The sequence below is a fragment of the Vombatus ursinus genome, unplaced genomic scaffold (assembly GCF_900497805.2).
Source record: "Vombatus ursinus unplaced genomic scaffold, bare-nosed wombat genome assembly UNPS02015175.1, whole genome shotgun sequence".
NCBI classification, from domain to species: domain Eukaryota; kingdom Metazoa; phylum Chordata; class Mammalia; order Diprotodontia; family Vombatidae; genus Vombatus; species Vombatus ursinus.
Window position 1 is genome coordinate 21,331,638 of NW_020954953.1, and position 21,552 is coordinate 21,353,189.

Here is a 21,552-nt window from a genome sequence, read left to right on the forward strand (position 1 = left end):
ATAGTGTGGATGTGAGTCATGGTAATCAAAAAATTAAAAATGAATAGCACATAGAGAGCAATGGAAGGGGTGTGCATAGGCTACAATGTATAGCAAATAAGGAAATTGGAAGAACTGGAGTAAAGAATGTCATTTATGATTTAAAAAAAAAAAGTTCTTCACTAGTATCCTCACAATGACAAGAAAAGTGAAGAAGTCCTTCAGCAGGATGGTTAACCCCCTACACTATAGTGAATTTGTAGGAGAATACATACAAGATTTGGATAGGATAGACAAGCATAGATAAATTATGATCCATTTCATAGGAAGTAACATAGGAAGTAACCATAGGATAATATAACTGTTTGAGAAAAATGCAGTCTTATATTGGGTTAAAAAATTGACTGTACAAATACGAGAAAAAATTGACTTTATAAATACAAAGAGGCTTGGTTAGACAGCAGTTTGTCTGATTTAGTGGACTGCAAGCTCAGTGTAAGTCAGCAATATGATATGACAGCTAAAAACATTAATAGGTACTTGAGAAGCACAGCTTCTAGGAATAATGAAGGGATAGTCCCATTGGGCTCTGTCCTAGGGAGATAACATCTAGCTTACTGTATTTAATTCTTGGCCCTAGAATTTAAGACAGACATTGGTAAGCAGGAGAGTGTCCAGAGAAGGGCAGCTAGAATGGCAAATGACCTGAAATCCATGTCGTGTGATTATTAGGAGAAGAAACTGGATGTATTTAACTTGGGGAAGAGCAGGGAGAGCAGGGCATGAGAGCTATTATTTTCAGAGCACGGAAGTAGGAGCAGTGTGTAAAATTTGCAGAGAGGCACATTTGCGTTTGATATAAGGAAAAAACTTATCAATATTGGAAGCTATAGGGTAGCTGCCTTAGGGGGAAGTAGATTTCCTCTCATTGGAATTCTTCAAGCAAAGGTTGGCAGACTGCCTGTCCAGTGTGTTGTAGTAAGGATTCTTTTCATGAATTGAGTTGGGCTAGGTGGACATTGAGGTCCCTTTCAACTCTGATTCTGTGTGTCTTGTGTCCTCAGTGGTATTTTAAGCAAATTGAGGTCAGGAATGAAACTTTATATCTCTCTTCCTGTTACAGAGAAATACTCCATTTATGAGGACCATAAGTAACATTTAAATAGTTGCTTCACTGGGAACTTCCCCTTCCATAACTTGAATGTCTCTGCTTTTGGGTGGGAATAGATTCTTATCACTGTGATGGCAGCAGGGGGATAATCCTTTTTTCCCAGTTGGAACTTAGAAGGCACCATTCATAGTAACAGTGTTCTATAGAATGATTATTAATCTAATTCAGATTCACTCTTTTTAAATATAAATAGGCTTTTTGGGGGCTGACCTGGGAATCTAACCATTATTTATGATGTTGTTTCTATGGAAAAATTCCTGTTGAATCCAAAGTGACTGACTTAAAAATGAACTTTTTGAGTATAACCCATTCAGAAGTGTGTTGTTATGTTGCTTTCCAGGATTTCCTAAAGATTGTTGGTTTCTAATGTGGTTTATCCATAATTTTTAATTTCCCTAAAGAGTAAAAGCCTTATAATGGTGAAATGAAATAAAAGACAATAAATATAACTGCATTTTTGGCTATATGTAATTTCACATTTGATGGATTTTTTTGGTTGTTAATCGTTATCGAATGAACATAAAGTGCCCTTGGTTAAGGAAAGAGTAGCTTGTAAGATGCTGATTTTTAACTATAGCATTTCCTGGTTAAATTCATAAAGCCGTTCAAACAATTTAATTTTAAGGAGGTTGCTGTGGTATAATGGAAAAGGCACTGGACTCAGAGTTAAAGTCTCTGCCACAAGTTGCTGTGTAACCTTGGACAAATCACTTAATGTCTGATCCCGAGTTTCTGTATGTGTAAAATGAGGATAATACTTGTCCTACCTCCCTCTCAGGGTTTTTGTGAGAATCAAATGAGATGATAAATGGAAAATGCTATCTAAATGTCAGTTACTCCTAACAGCTGTGGTTTCAAGCATTTACCATGTGTATATAGCCATTGCTGTTGGTATAAAACCTTTCTCTCCAGGGTTTTTCTTTCTTTTTAGTGTCCTCCTAAATTCTGGTTAGGGAGAGAACCTCTAGAAAGATGGATAGTAAGATAGATAAAGCATTAAGCATTCAATATTTGGTAGGTACTCTGTTCAACTCTGGGATGACAAATACAGGCAAAGATAAAGAGGTCCTTGATCTCAAGGAGTTTACATTCTAATGGGGGACCTGTAACACATAAAAGGGAGCTGTAGTGAATAGGAGCAAGGTGGAGAAGTCCAGAAAGCCAGCAGAGCTGGAATAGGGCTGACTTGGCCACTTCCTCACATGGAGGTTCCAGGATCAAATTCACCAGTCAGAGGAGGGAACCACAGGCGTGAGGCATCCTGCAGGTGAGAAGATGTTGAGACAGAGGTGTGAACTTGTTTAAAAGATGGTTATAATTACATTTCAATATAGTTGGTTTTCTTTGTAATCCTGTGTATTTTATTTTATTCAGTTAAGAACAGTCTGAGGCATCCGTAAGCTTCACCAGACTGCCAAAGGGTTCCATGAGAGAAAAAAGTTAAGAACTCCTATACTCCCCTCTTCCTCTTTCAGTCACTTCCCTTCTCCCTGTTCCTCCCATCCCTTTCTTTCTGTAGTATAATAGGTACTTATTTCACTGGTTAATATGTTGTGGTTTAGTCTCTTACTAAAAACATTCCTCTACCTACCACAGATATGGTGAGGAACCAGCTAGGGGATAAAAACTTCCAGTCATGGGATGGCAATGTCATCCTATGCTATCCTTCTCCCAACCCCTAAGCTTTGTGCCCTAGTTTCCACTCAGTAATTTCAAGGCTTTTTTGGAAATACAAGGGAGTTTTTATTTACATAACAGTTTGGAAACACTGTCATAGAGTATTCAGTAAGTATAGTGAAAAGGCTACTAGTTTGGGAATTCTGAGTCCTGAATTTAACACTCACTAACCATGGAAAAATCACTTAACTTCTCTGACCATCAGTTTCTTGATCTGTACAATGGAGATAATAACCCTTGCACCACTCAACTCATAGGTTTTTACTTTCCCTCCCCCCACCCTCTAAACTTTTCCCATTTTACAGATGAAAATACTGAGGCTCAGAGAGAGGTGAAGTGACTTGCCCACATTCCCATGAATGCTCACATAGACCAAGCGCTTGGGTTGCACTGTTAAGAATATACATAGATTGGCTAGATAATGGGGGAATATTGCTGAGTGCTTTTTAGAAATAGAATAGGGGGAAAAAGAGAACCCCAAACAAAAGAAAGCAGCCAGGAAGGCAAGACACTTTGAAATTCTCATATGAGAATTGGTTGAAGGACTGACTAATTAGAAAACCTGTACTGCCATATTGAAGAGAGATTAGGTTTGTTTGACTCTAGGAGGTAGTATAGGGTCACTGGGATGAATCTATAGGGAGTCAAATTTTGGCTGAATGTAAGGAAGACCTTTTAAGGAGGAATAGATGTAAAGCTGGAAGAAACCTTAAAGGACATCGATTCTGCCTGCCTTGGTTTCCATGAGAAGAAACTGAAGCACAGAGAATATGAGTGACTTGCCCAGGGTCACAGGGCTGGCGTGTTTGACACAGGATTTGAAACCAGGTCTAGCTGACACCGGGTTCAGTGCAGTAACCACTGCACTGTGCTGCCTCCAGATACTTTGCTGTCTAACAGTGGGATTGCTGCTGTCTTACAGCTTGATGAGTTTTCTGTTACTGGATTATAGACGGAGGCTAGATGACCACCTAGCAGGGATATTTTATAGGGAATTCATGCTTCAGGTAAGAATTGGACTGCGAAGGCTCCTTCTTACACTGAGATTCTGGTGAGGGTGAAGACTGGCCCAGATAATCTTTTGAAGTCTCTCCTGTAATGTATTTCTGTGGCTTTCAAATACACACACACACACATGCACACAGGAGTGGGATTCTTCTGGGAATAAGAAGTGTTACTTGAAAAAATAAAAAGTATTACTTGAACCACTGTTTCCATCTCCCTATTTACTAACTAGAGGCCATTTTTCCTTAATAGCTGTGGTTGGAATGAAGAAAAATGTTTAGGGTGCTTCCTTTCCATCACACAGAACACACCTTACTATAGAAAAGGTAATATTCATAAGTGTTAGGTTCCCAGGCATTCCTTACTTTAACATGCACTTATTAGTCATCTGCTATATGTCAGGTACCATGCTAGCTACTGGGGATACAAAGACAAAACAAAGCAATCCTTGCTCTCCTGGAACCTACATTCTGATGGAGGGGAACAATAGACACACAGCTAAGCAAGCATAATTTTGGGAAGGGAGGTGCTCTAGCAACTTAAAGGTATCAGAATAGACCTTTTGTAGGAGATATCTCTTGAACTTAAGCCTCCTAGGAAGTTAGAGATTCTGTGAAGTGGAGGCAGGGAAGGAATCATCTCAGAACTGGGTGACAGGTTATGTTAAGGCACAGACACAAGAGATGAAATATTACATAAAGAAATAACAAATTGGCTGGTTTGTCTAGGACTTAGAGCATGTAAAAGAGCCAAAGCCACAAGAGTTTATTTAACTGATGACGGTGGTGGTGATGAAAATAATAATAGCTGATATTTATATAGCACTTTAAATTGGCTTCATTATATAATGAGGAGCAGTGGAGGTAAAACCAAAGCTTGGTGAGATAACTAGTTAAACTACTGTAAGTCATCCCAAACACATTTAAAGAATGTCAAAAAATGTAAGTAATCTCTAACGAATTTTATAACAGATTCTTTTCACTACCAAAGACAGTGAAGCCACCACATTTGGACTCCACTTCAAAGTCTCACGTTTACTGCATGAAGAAGTAGAAATGACACCAAAGAAAATAAAGATATCAAAGGCAGCTGAATAAAACCAGGTATAGGCAGAAAAGGTCCCAGCTCAGGATGACACTGTTTTGAAAACATTGAAGGATTGAGTCTCATGGAAGCTGAAAGAAGACAGTTTGTTGAGGAAATATCTGCAGTTATCAATCTGTATGCCTACTTTTCTATTCCTACAAAATTTTATGAAAATAATGTGCATATTTATTGGGTACTTTCTTGATGAAGGTATGAAAAAGAAACAGGAAGGTATTTGCAAATGATATTCTGTAGCAGAAAACATCTTAAAAGTCCAATGACTGAAAAGTGACTGGATAATACGAGATCTTAGAGTGTTTATGACTATTTAAAAAAAAAGCATTTGATTCAGTAGATCAAAATGCCTTCTTGAAGGGCCCCCTGACAAGGTCTCACCCATGCAAATGTTAAAATCGTGGAAGGTTCTTTGCAAGATGTAACTATGGAGATAACTTTGATCCTCAAATGATTAATATCAAGCAAGCGTAAAACAGGAAGATGTTTGGTCATCAAAGGTTTTTGTCACTATCATGAAAACTGTAGAGTCCACATGAAGGGGAAAAAAGCAGAATTAGAAATAGCAGATATATAAGTCTTCCAGATCTTTCTGTTTTGTTGTTGTTTGGTTTTTTGGTCTAGGCAGTGGGGTTAAGTGACTTGCCCAGGGTCAGACAGCTAGTAAGTGTTATATGTCTGAGGCCGGATTTGAACTCAGGTCCTCCTGAATCCAGGGCCGGTGCTCTATCCACTGCGCCACCTCATTGCCCTCTAGATCTTTCTGTTTGTTGATGACATTGTATTGATTGCATCAAGCCCGGAATACTATAGCACATCCTGAGTGAGATCCATAAGTACCAAAAAGTTTAACCTAACCATTCACACGAGAAAAACCAAGTAGGTGATGAATGTGTTTTGTTTATAATATAATAATGCAGTTAAATGGACAACCTACAGCACTCATCCATTGTATTTTGGACAGTTTTGCAAATGGATAATGAACTGGGCCCAGAATTGAATAGGAAAGAGAACTGAATTGTGCTTGGAAAGTAGGCAATCCTTTTAATAAATCTTTAATAATCCCTTAAAAAAAGGTCCTTTTTTTTTTTTTTAACACCAACATTCTTCTAGTGGTAGTATAAGCAAGTCATGGAATGACACAGGCTCTAAGAATAGTACTCAGTACCCAAAGGGCAATGAAAAGGTATAGAGTTGGAGTGAGCTGGCTGCCATACATAGCAAACAAGGAATTGAACAGCAGAAGTAGTGTAAAAGATGGCAGCACAAAAATGTGTGACTGGGGAAAAAGCGTGGCCTTATCATCTCGCTAGCGAGAGATAATCAATGGACAGTCTCTGCTCCACTGCTATTCCCATGATATCAAGAAGTCTAGAGTAGAGCTCCCAGCACATGAAGTAGGAATGGTGGGGAAGCTGTGGCAGATTTGTGGGAGAAAGGGCCAAGACTAGCCAGAATGGGCAGGTGTATTTGGATTGTGATCTGCATTATTGGAGTTAGGATAACAGTTTGTAAGGCAGTTTACATGCAATATTTCATTTGAGTCCCCGAACAGTCCTATGGTGAATAGTTGAAATATTGTTATTGTTCAGCAGTAATACCTTTTATAACCGTCTTTCCATGGGAAAATTTATTTTGAGAGCAATGCAAGTGGCTTATAAAGAACTTTTGGTGCATATAACCTATTTTTATGTTGGAGACTGCCTGTATATCATGGTGCTTTGGATATGTATCACCTCTGGACTATCCAGACACATTGTTGTATGGAGGTGGCAAGTTCTGTAGTTTTCATTTTCTGTTTGGAAAAAGACTGGCACAAATTGACAGATTGATGTACCAAGACTAATTTAACATAAAAAAAGCCAGGCTCTCCAAACCCCTATATTCCCTCCACTGTCCTGGTTCTGCTTTAATTTGTATAGTAGCTACCTGTGAGTGTTAAATTATTAGTACATTTAATCTATTCTCTCAAGAAAAACCTTGATTCCTTATTTATAAACTCCTTAAGGCTAGAAACTATATATTCAGGCTTATGAACACACTAGGTTGTTAGATGGGTTGTTAGCCTTATTTTAAAATGCCTGGGCCATAGCTAGAAGACAGACCTCCCCACCCAGCTCCTAATTCCACTTAGGAGAGAGGCAGTAAACAATAGAGTAAGAATTCATTAATGTCACTTTGGTGTTTCTGTTGTAGCAGTAGACATTTTGCATTCTTAGACTGCTTGGCCAAGACCTTTTTTGTGTTTTTTGAGCTACAGGTCAGCATCAAGTTGGCGATGGTACAAGACTGTCACTGGCAGGCCAGATGCTGGTTGGTACCTTGGCTAACTAGTGACCTGGGGTTGACCCATAACTATTCCTAGAGTCTCATTAACATTAACTCCTGTCTTCAATCCTTTCTATATTTTTCTTTGTATCTTGCACATAATATAGTACAATGCTGTGCACATTGTAGGCACCAATAAATATTCATTGAATCCTTTTATTTTACTGCTGTCTGCTTTCTCACAGCATGAAATCTGGGTGTCCTATGGATCTGACACATATTGTGTTCAGCTCCTTGAGAAATCTTATCAAAGGAAAAGGAAATGATGTTTTCCTGCCCCAAAGCAAAAATCCATCAAAGTTAACGTAAAACATTATGTCATATATCATAGTATGTTTATTAAATGGATAGACATATACTTCACTTGGCTCTTTGGGGCGGGCCAGAAGCCTAGTAGGATGGACTTTGTGCACCACTGTTGCCCCATATATGTTTTTCCCCTTTCTGGCTGTGGTTTCCCACGTTAAATAATGTATTCAAATGAGTCTGGTTTTGAAGTGAGTCAGCCCAGAGGGAGAAGACTACCTCTTGCCCCCTGTCATCAAAAGTTTGCCTTGGAATTGATTAATCAAATCCTTTTTCAACAACTTGCTTTTCTTCCTATTCTGATAAAATTTAGGTCCCCAAGCAATCCAGTCGACTTCAGAGGACCACCAAGTGAACAGCAGTAGCTTAAAGGTAAGACTGTCTGAATGACGATCAGTGGGGAACTGTAAACTGCCATGTTAGTGAGTAATGTGCCAGCCTGGGGCATGCTGAAGGCAGGGCAGCTCTGAATCTGCAGCTTGATTTTCAGTATAGTGCAGGCTTCTTGTCCCTTTGGGGACCTTAGGTTATTCTTTGGTAAAATTATCTTTTGTATTTCATTGAGTCCATCCAGCTCATAGTAGAGAGCATGCCCTGGCTCAAGAAAGGCTCGAGTTCTAGAGGAACTGCCAGTTTATACAGTGTAGTACTTGATTCCTTATGACCTTTACCTATGGGTGACTCAGGTGTTGGAACCGTGTTCTAGTTTCTAAATGGGCAGTTCTTTGTTCATAGAAAGTTCACGGAAAGAATTTTGGATTCTAATTCTGATCTACTTTTTTGTCCTCACTCTGTCTCTGACACTGAATGTGTGCCCCTAGGCAGGTCACTTAATCACCCTGTCAGTTTTCTCATCTGTAAAATGGAGGGAGTTGTACTTCATACCATCTACCTCATAGGGCTGTTGTGAAGATTGAGTGTTAAACTGAAAGCACCATTTAAATGTGAGTCATTATCTGATATTATTGAATAAATATATGATATTATTGAATAAATTCTGTACAAATTAAAACTTTTTCTGTGTCATATGTATCGATCTCTACATTGAAGCCACGGCAATTCCTACAATTGCATAACATCTGTAGTTTAAATTTGATCATTTGACTCCAACTCCTTACTTACCTTAGATGCAGTGCTATTTGTGATGTGTTGTAGAAGTCATGAGTAATGGGAAAAGGGGACAAGATTTTCTTCCCTGTACTTTATTGAATCAAGAAGGAAAGATACCTAACAAAGGGTACAACCGTGATGTATGTATATGTGGATCCTGCAACTTGTCTGTGAACCAACCTACTTTTTAGGAACAGCTGTTTAAATAGCCACCTTTTTAAAATGTCGTTTTATTTTTATTTCTCCACAAATGTCCAGTGTAGGGATGCTATCTTGGAAAGAACTGAGAGGTGGAGAGATTAGAGTGATAATGAAGATAAAGAACAGAGTTAGAGTATGTAAGACATAGGAAAAGATGGAATGATACCTAGGCAGATGTCCTCCTAGAGGGAATTGCCTCTAAAACAGAAGCTTCTAGGTAAGAACCAAATCACAGAGAGATTCCAGATAGCCAAGTTGTGACTGGACTCAGTGTATCTCTGTACCTCAAAAAAATTCTTATAAAAAAAACCCCACAAAACCTTTTCTTTAAAACTGGGTGAGGTTCATCAAATTTTCAATTACTGGTTCTAGTACAGTGGCTTTTGAAAACTCAGTATCCTTGGTGATAATAGTAACTCATATTTGTTATACAGTCAGTTCTACTGTGAAGTGGCATGAATTCCCAAAAATAACTGTGCTATGCAAAATCTTAAAATAAAAACTGTAGGTTTTATGGGGAAGATGGGGTTAGGAGCACAGCACTCAAAAACTTTGTCAGTGACACGTAGAAAAAAGTAGGAACCTAATAAAAATGTAGTCCAGTTTTATATGTGTTAAATAAATGGTTAAGAAATACATTCATAGGGGCAGCTAGGTGGCGCAGTAGATAGAGCTCTGGCTGGCCTTGGAGTCAGGAAGACCTGAGTTCAAATCCAGCCCCAAACTCTTGAAACTTACTAGCTGTGTGACCCTGGGCAAGTCATTTAACTCCAATTGCCTCATCAAAAAAAAAATACATTCATAGACCCACATGTACAAAAATATTTATAGCACCTCTTTTTGTGGTGGCAAAGAATTGGTAATTGAGGGAACGCCCATCAGTTGGGGAATGGCTGAATATATGGTGAAATATGAATGTAATGGAATACTATTGTGCTCTAAGAAATGATGAGCAGGCAGATTTCAGAAAAACCTGGAAAGACTTATATGCAAAGTAAAATGAGCAGAACCAGGAGAACATTATATGATGATCAACTGTGATAGACTTAGCTCTTCTCAGCAATACAGTAATCCAAGACAACTCCAAAAGCCTCATGATAGAAAATGCTATCCACATCCAGAGAAAGAACTATGGAGTCTGAATGCAGATTAAAGCATATTATTTTCACTTTTTTTTCTCGTGGTTTTTCCCTTTTTTTCTTGTGGTTTTTCCCTTTTTTTCTGATTCTTCTTTCACAACATAACTAATGTGGAACTATGCTTAATATGATTGTACATGTATAACCTATATCAGATTGCTTTCGGTCTTCAGGAGAGCAAGAAGGGAGAAAAGATTTGGAACTCACAGTCTTATAAAAGTGAATGTTGAAAACTATCTTTACATGTAATTGGAAAAAATAAAATACTGTTAAGTGGGGGAAAAAAAGAAATACATTCATGTTCCATTAGATAGTGGTGGTGCCCACTACTTCAGACTACTGCTGGAGATTCCCAGACCAGGGCTGGGGCATCACAAGAGTTGCAGCTTGTGAGTTACTGTGAAGTGGTACACGCTGTTTCTTACGAAATACAGAACAAGTGAATATGAAATTCCCATTATGCTCAAATTGTTCCCTAATATAACTATCATGTTGGAACAAATTGACATTTTCACAACAAGCGTTATAGCAGAAGTATTTCCCTAAGCTTTTCAGAATGCTTTCCTTTGCAATAGGTAACACAAGTGCTGTTACTACCCCATTTTACAGATGAGAAAACTGAGGCATAGAGAGGTTAAGATATTCTCATAGGGTTAACTCAACTAGTAATATAGGATATAGACAGAAAACTGGAAGGGATATTAGAGGCCATTCAGTCCAACTGTCTCATGTTACAGATAAAGAAACTGACGTCTGGACGGGTTAAATAATTTGCCCAGGGTCATACAGTTAATAAATACGTAATAACAAAATAAAGTGATAAGTAGCGGAGCTGGGATTTGAACTTGTCTTATTTGTTGGAGCTCGGACTTGAATTCCAATTTCCTGACTGCCTCTCTCCATGACCCTGACCCTGTGAGTGAATCCTTGTAAACTTAGGTGAGAAGACCAGACTTTCACTGAGCAAACAAAAAACCAGACATCATCAGAGATGGGTTTAGCACAGTGTACGGAGTTAATGATTCTGGATACAAACTGAATTGCAACTATTAAAAACATTTCCTTGTTGTATGTTTTTATTTTGTGTATTTCATCATTTTGCTATTTTTTTCTCCTTTTTTTGTTTCCTTCACACTTTGCATTTTCTTTGCATTAAAAGTCAGACTCTCCCCTTTATTCCCCATAGCTCCAGGCTATGAAAACTCTGCTCAGGATCTAATAAGGGAATAAAATGATCGGAGCAGGTTGTCAGGCCCCCAGCCTTGTCACTGGTACATAATTTAATTTATACCATCAAAGGGAAGCGTATGTGTATTTCTATTTTCAGAACAATAACTGGAGTCTACATTGTGAAATGTAAAATGTAAATCCTTTATGCCAGGGTGATTTGTTCAGTAGGATCAGGAAATGATGCTGTGTAACTGACTCTTAGCTCTTTTTTTTCCCCTCCTTTTTCCTCAGCTAAAGCCATTTCTTCTCAATTCAGGACCACTTTCTACTTATAATCAGCAGTTATGGCTGACGTGTGTTATTCAGCTGGATCAGTCAGATGGTAAGAGGACTGATTGGGGGACAGGTTTTCTTTCTGTAAAGCATCATGCTCTAGTGCTACAGAGACTTAAAATGGCCTTCTTATGTGGGAAAACATTACATGGAGGGGCAAAATCTAATTTCACTGTTCGTGAAATAATTTGCTTTTGAGTGTATTGTAGTTGATAGCTGTGGGGATGGGAGTGTATCTTTCAAATGCCATTTGAGACACACTCAATAGCACCACCTTGAGATCACTGGGGCCCTTTGCAATTTATCATGCTGGTGACCATAACTGAGTCAGCTAGCAAGATTGATGTCTGTGGTGGGGCCTGACAGCTTATTGACGGCACTCCTTTTTCCCTTCTGTTTCATTTTCCTTTTTGTAGACACTACAATCCAGACAAGCTTTTCTATGACTGTGAAAGTAGATGGTGTGACCCAAGGTGCAAGCAAGACATTTGTACATAACAAAGTTCACAATCGGACGAGGACCCTCAGCTGTGCAGGGGTATGTGCTAATGATCCTAAATGGGAATTGAATCCTTAATTTCATTTGTTCCTTGTATATGGTGTTCCATCTCCTGCCTACATGTTTTTTAAAAAAGTGAAAGTCATAGGACCCAGGTTAAGAAGCCCTTCTATTTAAGTTTCTTGGGGGAATGTTTTGTCTTTGTCTTTGTTTCCCAAGGGCTGAGGACATACTTTCCCACACTTAAAAGCTTCATATTCTGATCTGTTCTAATCAACAGAGTTAACTGGCTTGAGACATAAGTAGGAAGGCATACTGTACTATCCCGGAAGTTTTTATCAATGACTTGTGTGAAGATAGAGATAGCTTTCCTATAAATTTGCAAGGTGAAGTTGGGAAGGATAGCTGACACGCTGAAAAACCAGCATTGCAACTTTCTTTCAGTGAATTAGCTCTGAATCCCTACCCTGCTTTTTTTTTTACTAGTAAAACTCCTTTTCCCATAAACTTTTTCTTCTCTTTAAGTATCCGTCTTAACCCCCTTAGTCTGTTACAGACTTAAGCAAATATCACAGTTACTGGCTATACAATTTACTAGTAGTGTAACAACACAAAGACGTATTTAAATATTTCAACGATATATTAGCTATAAGAAAGATCACAGCCTACTTCTAACCATTAAATTCAGCTATGGATTCCTTCCCGGACACTGGTGCCATGGCCCACCATTGAATTCTCTCAGGATGACAGGTAATCTTCCAAATTTTCTAGATAGATTTTCCCCAGCTTGTCTTCTCCAGAGGAGGAACCGAACTCTGTTCCCTCAAAAGGGGTTTCAGTCTTAGGTGGCAGTCCCTCACAAAAGAGGTTTTCTTAGTTCCTTCCCTCTGTGCCTTACACACTCTCTTTCCAGCTGTGGCAGTTCACTGTCACCGAATGACAGTTAAATTGTCTCCCTCCAGGATGCTATTTCCTCTCTTGAAGATTCAGTAACAGTATCCAAAGCCTCATTGAAAGAGGCTGTCGAAGCTGGTCCTCTATCTACTCTGTTTGCAGCCCAGTCTGCTCTTCACCCTCAGCCTGAGTTCCTTCATGAGGAACCAGTCATTATTGGGCCTCTCTGTTTTTTGAAAGTACTTAGACTGTATTTCATGATCTCCATGTCACCAGACCAGCTGTGCTAGTTCTTCTTGATCTCTCTGGAACTTTTCACACCATTGCCTACCCTTTCCTCCTGGGTATCCTTTCCTCGAACAAGTTCAGAGATACCATGTTCCCTAGTTTTGTGACCCCTGGAAAGTCACTTAACCCTCTTTGCCTCAGTTTCCTCATCTGTAAAATGATCTGGAGAAGGAAATGGCAAACCAGTCTAGTACCTTTGCCAAGAAAACCTCAAATGGGGTCATGAAGAGTCAGACATGACTGAAATGACTTAAACAATAACAATTCACAGCTTGTCCTTTTTTCCCTTTTTTTTTGACTACAGATGTGAGTATCCTTGGCGAAGTGCTCCATCTTTCTTATTGGCTTTAAATCTCGGCCCTGCTGAGCTGTGGGATAGATACAAACCTACAGACATACTGGGGCTAAGGTTAAGAACTCTTATTCTTAATTTAACATAATAAAAAACCCAACACACTTGGTAAATAGGCCCTGGTTATTCTCATGTGGCTTTTGTTTTTGGTGTAGACTAGACAATCTAATGCAGGTCAAGATATAGGATGGTATAGCTCGGGGAACTCAAGATGTTGCATTCTAATAAGGGAGACAAAATCAGCAAGCTTGGAACTAACTCCTTTTATAATCGCCAGAGTACATTTAGGTGAAAAGGTCAAGCTGGGGCTAATTAATTAATTGTGGTAGTTTGTTGATTGTTTACCTGTTAGACTTTCAGTCCTTCTGCATCCTACTGCATTAATGTATTTATGCAGTGTGTAGAGGCGGCATGGGATAGTGGGTAGAGAGTGGATTTTGGGTTTAAGAAGGCTGGAAGGCTAACGGTTCACGACGAGATTCTGGTGCACGTTGGATCAGAGTTTCTTAACCTCTCAGTACTCTAAGCACTTCTCTAAGACTTTCAGTTCCAGAATGGTTACTGGTTTGTGTTGGTAGAGGGAGTTTCCTCACCGGGAGTCTCTACCAAAAAACTCCCCAACTTCCGATTTATGTGAATCCTGGTATCAGGAGAGACCGTCTAGTCTCACCCCTTCTTGATACATGAATCCCTTCAACAGTATCTCTGACAACTGTTCACCTAGTCTCTGCTTGAAACATTCCCCTGATGATTTTTAAATGTGACTGTTCTATTATTTCTAATTTTTAGAGTCTGAGCCATAAATGCTGTCATTTACACTTTTTAAAAAGCCACTGTTGTCCTTTCTTCCAAAATTTAGACTTAAGGAGATGTAACAGTCATGTAGAAGGGGGGGGGGGGGGGGGGGGGGAAGGAAGGTAGAAAGGAACAAGCATTTAAATAGCACATACTGTGCTAAGCACTTTACAAACATTATCTCATTTGATCCTTATGACAACTCTGTGAGGTAGGGGGTGGTGGTATCACCATTTTGCTGTTGAAGAAACTGAGGCAAACCAAGGTTGCTTGACTTGCCCAAGGTCACACAACTAGTAAGTATCTGAAACTGGATTTGAACTTACATCTTCCTGACTCCAAGCGCAGTGCTGTATACACTTCACTACCTTGCTGCCTCTCTTGGAGCTGAATGTCAGTCACTGTGTTTCTTCTTTGCTGTTCTTCCTGCCAATTCAGTTCTGATCCTCTACCTTCTCTTTGAAATTTGACTCTTCACGAGTCCCCTTGCCTATAAAGTAGATCTTGGGGACGGCAACTTGAATTAGCCAGGACTTCTTTTATTTGCAGAAATGTGCTGAAATCATTGTGGCTCACCTTGGGTATTTGAATTACACTCAGTATACTGTCATCGTGGGATTTGAGGACGTGAAAGCTCTGAAGATCCCCATCAAAGACGTGAACTTCACAGTAAGTACGCCCGTGTAGCACATATCCCCACTGAGCTCCACTTTCCTGTGGGGCCTTTTGTAGAATTGAACTGTTAACAGTGTCTGAGCTGGATTGATTCCAGTCAGCCAAAAACATCAGGGAGGTAAGGGTATTTTCCAGCCTAACTATAAATTCTCAGGTCCTGTATAAAACACCACAGCAACTAGGACTTTGAGAAGGCAGCATTGGCAATGGAAGCTTTGGTTCCTGGACTGGAAGTTTAGTGTAAGAAGGAAGGGTAGGATTATAAATTTAGGAGGAAGGAAACAAAGATTTATTAAGCACTTACTGTGTGCCATACTAAGTGCTGGAGATATGAATACAAAGAAAAAGAGAGACAAGACTACATACCAAATGGGGCTGAAAAGGGGAGGTATATATATGGGGGGAAGGGTGTCAAGGGCCTGGGATGAAAATGAAGGTGTCCAGTGTGTCCAGCATGAGAGAGAGCCTGGTTTTGAAATCTGAAAGCTAGGAATGGACCCAGGACGGGGGAATGAAGGACAGCTTGGGTTCCTCCACAAAATGGAGGCATTCACAGGTGGGAGAAGTGTGGGAGGGCCTTACAGAATGACCTTCTAAGGTGAAAGGGCTCCTGAGGTAGGCTCCAGGTTATGGAAAGTTCCAGAAAAGGCTTGGTTATAGAGTTCAGGAATAATGTATTGTGTTTTTTTACCTAGATGTTCCTTTGAGATCTTTTTACTTCCTTTAAACTGTGGTGTTTCCCTGTTGAAATCTCTGAGTGAAGAAATTAGGAATTTGATCTGCAAGTAACTCTGAGCTCATGTTGGCAGCAGCTCTAGAGGAAAGCATAATTGACTCCCCTGGTGGCCTCTGTGGCTTTCCTATGCAGGGCAGAATCTCTGAAAGTTAGATAAAAGCATTGGAAGAGCGGTGCCTAGCAATTAGCCTATTTATTCTGTGAGGTGTTTTCCACTCAGCCTGCTTCGGGATTCCTTTACTCCAAAAGGATACAATTAGACCAAGAAGATTGTGTTGGGGATTGTAGTGATACAGGATGACTCAAAATATGAAGTAAAATACTGATTTCAAGGGATCTTCAGGCACAATGAAATGAGCTGGTTCTCTTCCCTCAAAGAGTAAAGTGAAGAGTTTCCTGTAGTTTTTAAATAGCAAAAGGACTTTGAAGCTGGAGCTAGCAAATTGACTGACACCTCTCAGGGTTTAAACACTAAATTTTCTGAAATCTAAATATTCCATGGGAAAATATTCTTTTCATTTCTATTCATTTCAAAACATTCATCCAAGATAATCTTTGAAGTTCAAAAGTAAAAGGAGAAAATCTATTTCTGCAACAGAAAGGACTATTTCTAAGTTCTGATCCTGACTCTAACATTAATGAGTTGTATGATTCTAGGCGAATTATTTAACCTCTTTGAGCCTTTCTTTGTCGATCTGTAAAATAAGTCCCTTCCATTTCTAATATCCTCTGAGTTCAGGCCGACAAGTGAGGACCTAATTTGTATTCCATGGAGTTGCGATGCTGTATTCTGGTGTCCAGAGCCCAAGTGAGCACAGATAACTAGCTGTTCTTACCCTTTTATTTTGCATCCTCCCCAGGTTCCAGACACAAATGAACAGTCAGCTGAGGCGTTGTGCTTGTGTACCCAAAGGAACCAGTTCAGACTGACTACTAGTTCCCATTACAAAGGAAGCTGCTTATTGGTGGAAAGTTAGATGGAGGAAAACATTCTTAAAATTCGGGGTAAAGGGAAAAAAAGATGACAAACCCAAGAATTCATGGTATTTTTTAAAATGTGTAATAAGTGCAGTTCTCCAGAACAAGTACCAACAGCACTGCTCGCTGACTTTTTTCTCCTGCCTGCCTTCTCCTTCCCCTTCACCATCCCTTTTCTTTTCTATATCTCTCCATTAAGTGAGCAGTTGGAGAGAAATTAGCTTCAACACTGTTACTCTTAAAGTCGAGTATGTAAAATAAAAGCAGAACATGTTACCCTTGCATGGTTGCCTGCTCCTGAGACAGGAAGCTTCTGACTTGACTTTTCCCATTTTTTTTTGATAGGAAATTTTGATTCTCATTTCTTAAATGTAAGAAATGTGATGCTAAGCACCTTTACAGAAAATCCATGGTAGTTAATGGTGACACTTCTCCCATTTACTAAGTATTGGTGATATCCTCCAAGGTATGACTGTAGTAAGATAGCTACTGCGCAGGGGCAGCTAGGTGGTGCAGTGGATAGAGCACCAGCCCTGAAGTCAGGAGGACCTGAGTTCAAATCAGGCCTCAGACCAAACACTTGACACTTACTAGCTATATGACCCTGGGCAAGTCACTTAACCCCAATTGCCTTAAAAAAAAAAAAAGGAAGAAGATAGCTATTGCACTTGGGTTTGTATAGCTCAGATGCATTTGGTATTAACTCATTACAACTGTATGGGTGGTGTTGACCTCTGTGGTTGGGGGAGACATTGGGTGATTACTGGAGGCAGTTTGGCACCGGAGCTGGAGTGCTGGCCTCACAGTGAAGAAGGCATGGGAATTAATTCACCTCTGGCACGCAGGCTGCGACCTGGCAGGTCACTTAACCTTTTAGTGCTCCAGCCTACTCTGTAAACAGACTATAAGTTGCACATTAAATGACACTTTGAATATTAACATATATTCACTGAGAGTTCCCTATATCAGTGAAATTCTAGGTCCTGGAATGGAAGTTTAGTGTAAGAAGGAAGGGTAGGATTATAAATTTAGGAGGAAGGAAACAAAGATTTATTAAGCACTTATTGTGTGCCAACCACCATACTAAGTGCGGAGGATATGAATACAAACAAAAAGAGAGACAAGACTACATACCAAATGGAGCTGAAAAGGGGAGGTATGTATATGGGGAGAGGGGTGTCAAGGGCCTGAGATGAAAATGAAGGTATCCAATGTGTCCAGCACGAGAGAGAGCCTGGTTATGAAATCTGAAAGCCAGGAATGGACCCAGGAGAGGCTCCACCATCCCACCCTACCCCCCCAAAAAAAAGAAAGAAAAGAAATTTGGTGATCAAACAGAGGATTAGCTGCAGTCCTGCCTTTTGCACTGGTGCCAGAGTGTCATGCAGTAATATCCTATTTCTAAAAAAGGTCCATATAGCATCGAGCCAGTATTTTCATTTTCAGCAAGGTCTCTATTTGCATTAGCATCTCTGCCGTAGCAGAGTACCTCTGTTCTCTCCATAGGTTTTTGTGACACTGCTACTAAATGGGGGCAGCCATGTCAGGAAGTCCTGTTCTATTATGCCAAGTGGCCGGATGCTGAGATTTTTGGCCAATGCTTACTGGTTAATGAAGGAAGTTATTTGTCTTCTGAAAGGGCAGGCAGAGTTCATTTTCTGGTGAAATGCTTAATGTACAAATGCTCTTAGTATATAGAAATTTAAATAATGCCACATCCACATGAGAGTTGATTTGCCAAAGATTTGCAGTGGAAAGAATGCTGAATTTGGAGTCAGAGGACCTGGTTTTCCTACCAGCACTGCCTCTTAAAGCTTGGCAATCTTAGACAAATTGCTTAGACCTTCTGGGCCTCAGTTTCCTCATCTGTAAAATAAGGGAATTGGTCCAGATGACCATAAAAGCTTTTCATGTTCTAGATCTGTCATCCTATGAAATACCATTCTTTAATTATTTTCAGCTACAGCAGTTAAAATTTCTCTTTTTTTCCCCTTTACAGTGGAGGACTTACAATCCATCTTTTTCACAATTGGAAATTTGGTTCCGATTTGTCTTTGTGGTGTTTACATTCATCGTCACTGTAAGTGCTCTTCGTCTGTCAACCTGTATTTGAAAATTCTTCCAATGAAGATAGAACTAGTATAATTAGTGATTAAATAAAAAAAAACTTAGAAAAGTATAACTGAATACCAAATGGTATTTTGTAAAATATGTTAGTAGATGTTTAATATGTCTGGTAGCAAACTGCAGTTTGTTAAGGAAAAGAGTACCCTCAAGTAATAATAGGGTACCTATTAGTAAAGATTATGGTTTAATATGGGCGTAGTTACTGGAGAGGCAGTAGGGCATAGTGGATAGAGAGCTGGCCAGAAAGATCTTGGATCAAGCCCCATATCTGACATATATTATCTGTGTGACCCCAGGCAATTAATTTAACCTCTCTTTAAGACTGTAACTTATAAAGAAGGGGCTGACCTGCACTGATGGAGGGAATTTCCTTATTCGGGAATTTTCTGTAACAGTGAAATCACAGGTCCAAACCCTATCTTCTACCTCTGTCCCTTGTAGAAAGGGTTCTTAATCTGTGCTCTGTGTACTTGTTTTTTAAGTATGGTATATATAGTTTCAGTACAATTAGTTTCCTTTGTAATCCTATATATTTTATTTTAGGTATTTTAAAACATTATTCTGAGAAAAGGCCTATAGGCTTCACCAGATTGCCAGAGGTCCATGACACAGAAAGTTCTATGATAAGGGTCCCTTTCATCTTGAAATCTATGGTTCTGTGATTCTGTGATCTCTAAGGTTTCTTCTCATTCTAAATCTATGGTCATAGGCTACAGCCTTCAGAGTTGGAAAGGACCTAAAACTGCTGTGTGAGTATGTGATAGGACTCTGTCATGTTGGATATCCCCTTATCATCGAACTCATTTGGTGGCAGTTGTTTGGGATATGAGCAATAGAAACCTAGCTTCTGGTGAACTCCTCGCTTGTAAGGCTTATTGTAAGAGTAATTCTAATGAATGCAGCAATGCTCCTGATGCCTCCTTGGTCAGAAGTGATCACTTTGGCCTTCTGTACTTGTGACTAAGCCGTAAACCAAGGCCTGTGCAGGTGTATCTCATTTGGCCACATTAATAGATGCTCAGTGTCCTGGTCAGACCACATCTGGAGTAATGGGTGGTACGTTTTGGAGAGGACATTGACAAGCCAGAACATCATAATGATGAGGCTCATATAGCACTTTAAGGTTTCAGAAGTTCCTTCAACAGGGCTGTGAGGCAGGTAGTACAGCTATTATTAACTTCATTTTATAGATGAAGAAACTGAGGCTGTACGAAAATAAGTGACTTTCCATGATCATGCAACTAGTAAGTACATGAGGCAGCTTCAAAGCCAGGTCCAACTCTGATTTTGTAGCTGAACCCACTATTCCTTGCTATCCAAATAAGGATGATCAGGATGATAAAAGGACTGAAAATCATGCCACACATGAGGCATTGAAAGGCAGGTAGAGTGAGTTAGAAATTATATTGTAGGAAATAAGAATCCACTGAAAATTTTGATTTTATTTTGTTTCTGATTGACATCATCATTTTCTCTTATTGGCCCAGTGAAATTGGTGCCTAATGGAAATTGTTAGAGACTATTTTAAAAAGCAGAACAAAACATAAACCATTGTCCTCATGGTCTTTGAGTTTTTGATTCCATTAAATATATCCTTTCTATGCTATGTTTCATAGAAAAGACTAGTGAACAATTTTTTTTAGACTGTGGATTTCCTTACCTCTCACGTGAGGAGAATGGGCTAGATTTCTGAAGTTCCTTCTAGTTCTAATATTGTGTATATGGAGATGTAGTTTTGGGACTCTCATTCCCTAGCTGCAGATATCATACTTCTTTTGATGAATCCCAGGGCCAATGAATGTAATAGCTTTAGTATTTTTAATATAAATCATATTGATTCTACAGTTTATCTAACTATAATAACAAATGTTAAACTAAGAATACAAACATCTTTTCTTAACCAGAAGCTACTCTTTAAAAGTGACATAACTATATTTTTATGTATTAATTTAAAATTGCATTTTAAACACTTAGGCGGAAAGAAAATGATTTTATACAGTATCCACCCTAGAGAGGCCGCGTAGTGTAGTGGGTTGGTCATTTGGAGACCTAGCTCCCAGGCTCAAGCTCTACTTCTGACTTGCTGTAGGACTTTCGGTAAGTCCATTCCCCTCTCTGAGTCTGTTTCTTCAAGTCTCAAGTGAAGAGGCTGGGTTAGATGATTTCTGAGGTTTATTCCAGCTCAACCATTGTATGTATGTAGGACTTAGTGGTGGAAGAGCGCTGGTTTTGGAGTCAAGAGGTTTGGATCCCAGCCCTGCCACACACTTCCTGTGTGACCTTGAGCACATCACTTAAACCTCCTTGGCCTTCAGTCTCCTCAGTTTTAAAATGAGGTGATTGGACTAGATGGTATGTGAGGCCCCATTTAGTTCTACACCTGAGACCCTGTGTGATCGTAAATGTCACACCACAAAGGTGAAGTATACTGGCTAAAAACCACCAGCGTGCTCCTGTTAGCGCTCCCCAAGATTACCTTCACACCACAAAGGTGACGTGTACCAGCTACAGACCACCAGCATGCTCCTGTTAGCGCTCCCCAAGATTACCTTCACACCGCAAAGGTGACGTGTACTGGCTACAGACCACCAGCGTGCTCCTGTTAGCCTCCCCAAGATTACCTTCACACCACAAAGGTGAAGTGTACCGGCTGTAGACCACCAGCGTGCTCCTGTTAACGCTCCCCAA

General features: G+C 39.7%; 1 protein-coding gene across 2 annotated transcripts in view; it reads left to right on the top strand.

The window, feature by feature from the left end:
• LOC114031463 (transmembrane protein 181) overlaps positions 1-21,552 on the top strand; it is a 90,954-nt gene that overhangs the window by 48,277 nt on the left and 21,125 nt on the right. For both annotated transcript variants that reach the window (XM_027846532.1, XM_027846533.1), the window contains exons 3-7: positions 7,881-7,939; positions 11,479-11,569; positions 11,937-12,058; positions 14,898-15,017; positions 18,737-18,817. In XM_027846532.1, coding sequence (XP_027702333.1) covers positions 7,881-7,939; positions 11,479-11,569; positions 11,937-12,058; positions 14,898-15,017; positions 18,737-18,817 — 473 coding nt within the window. The remainder of the gene's footprint in view (positions 1-7,880; positions 7,940-11,478; positions 11,570-11,936; positions 12,059-14,897; positions 15,018-18,736; positions 18,818-21,552) is intronic.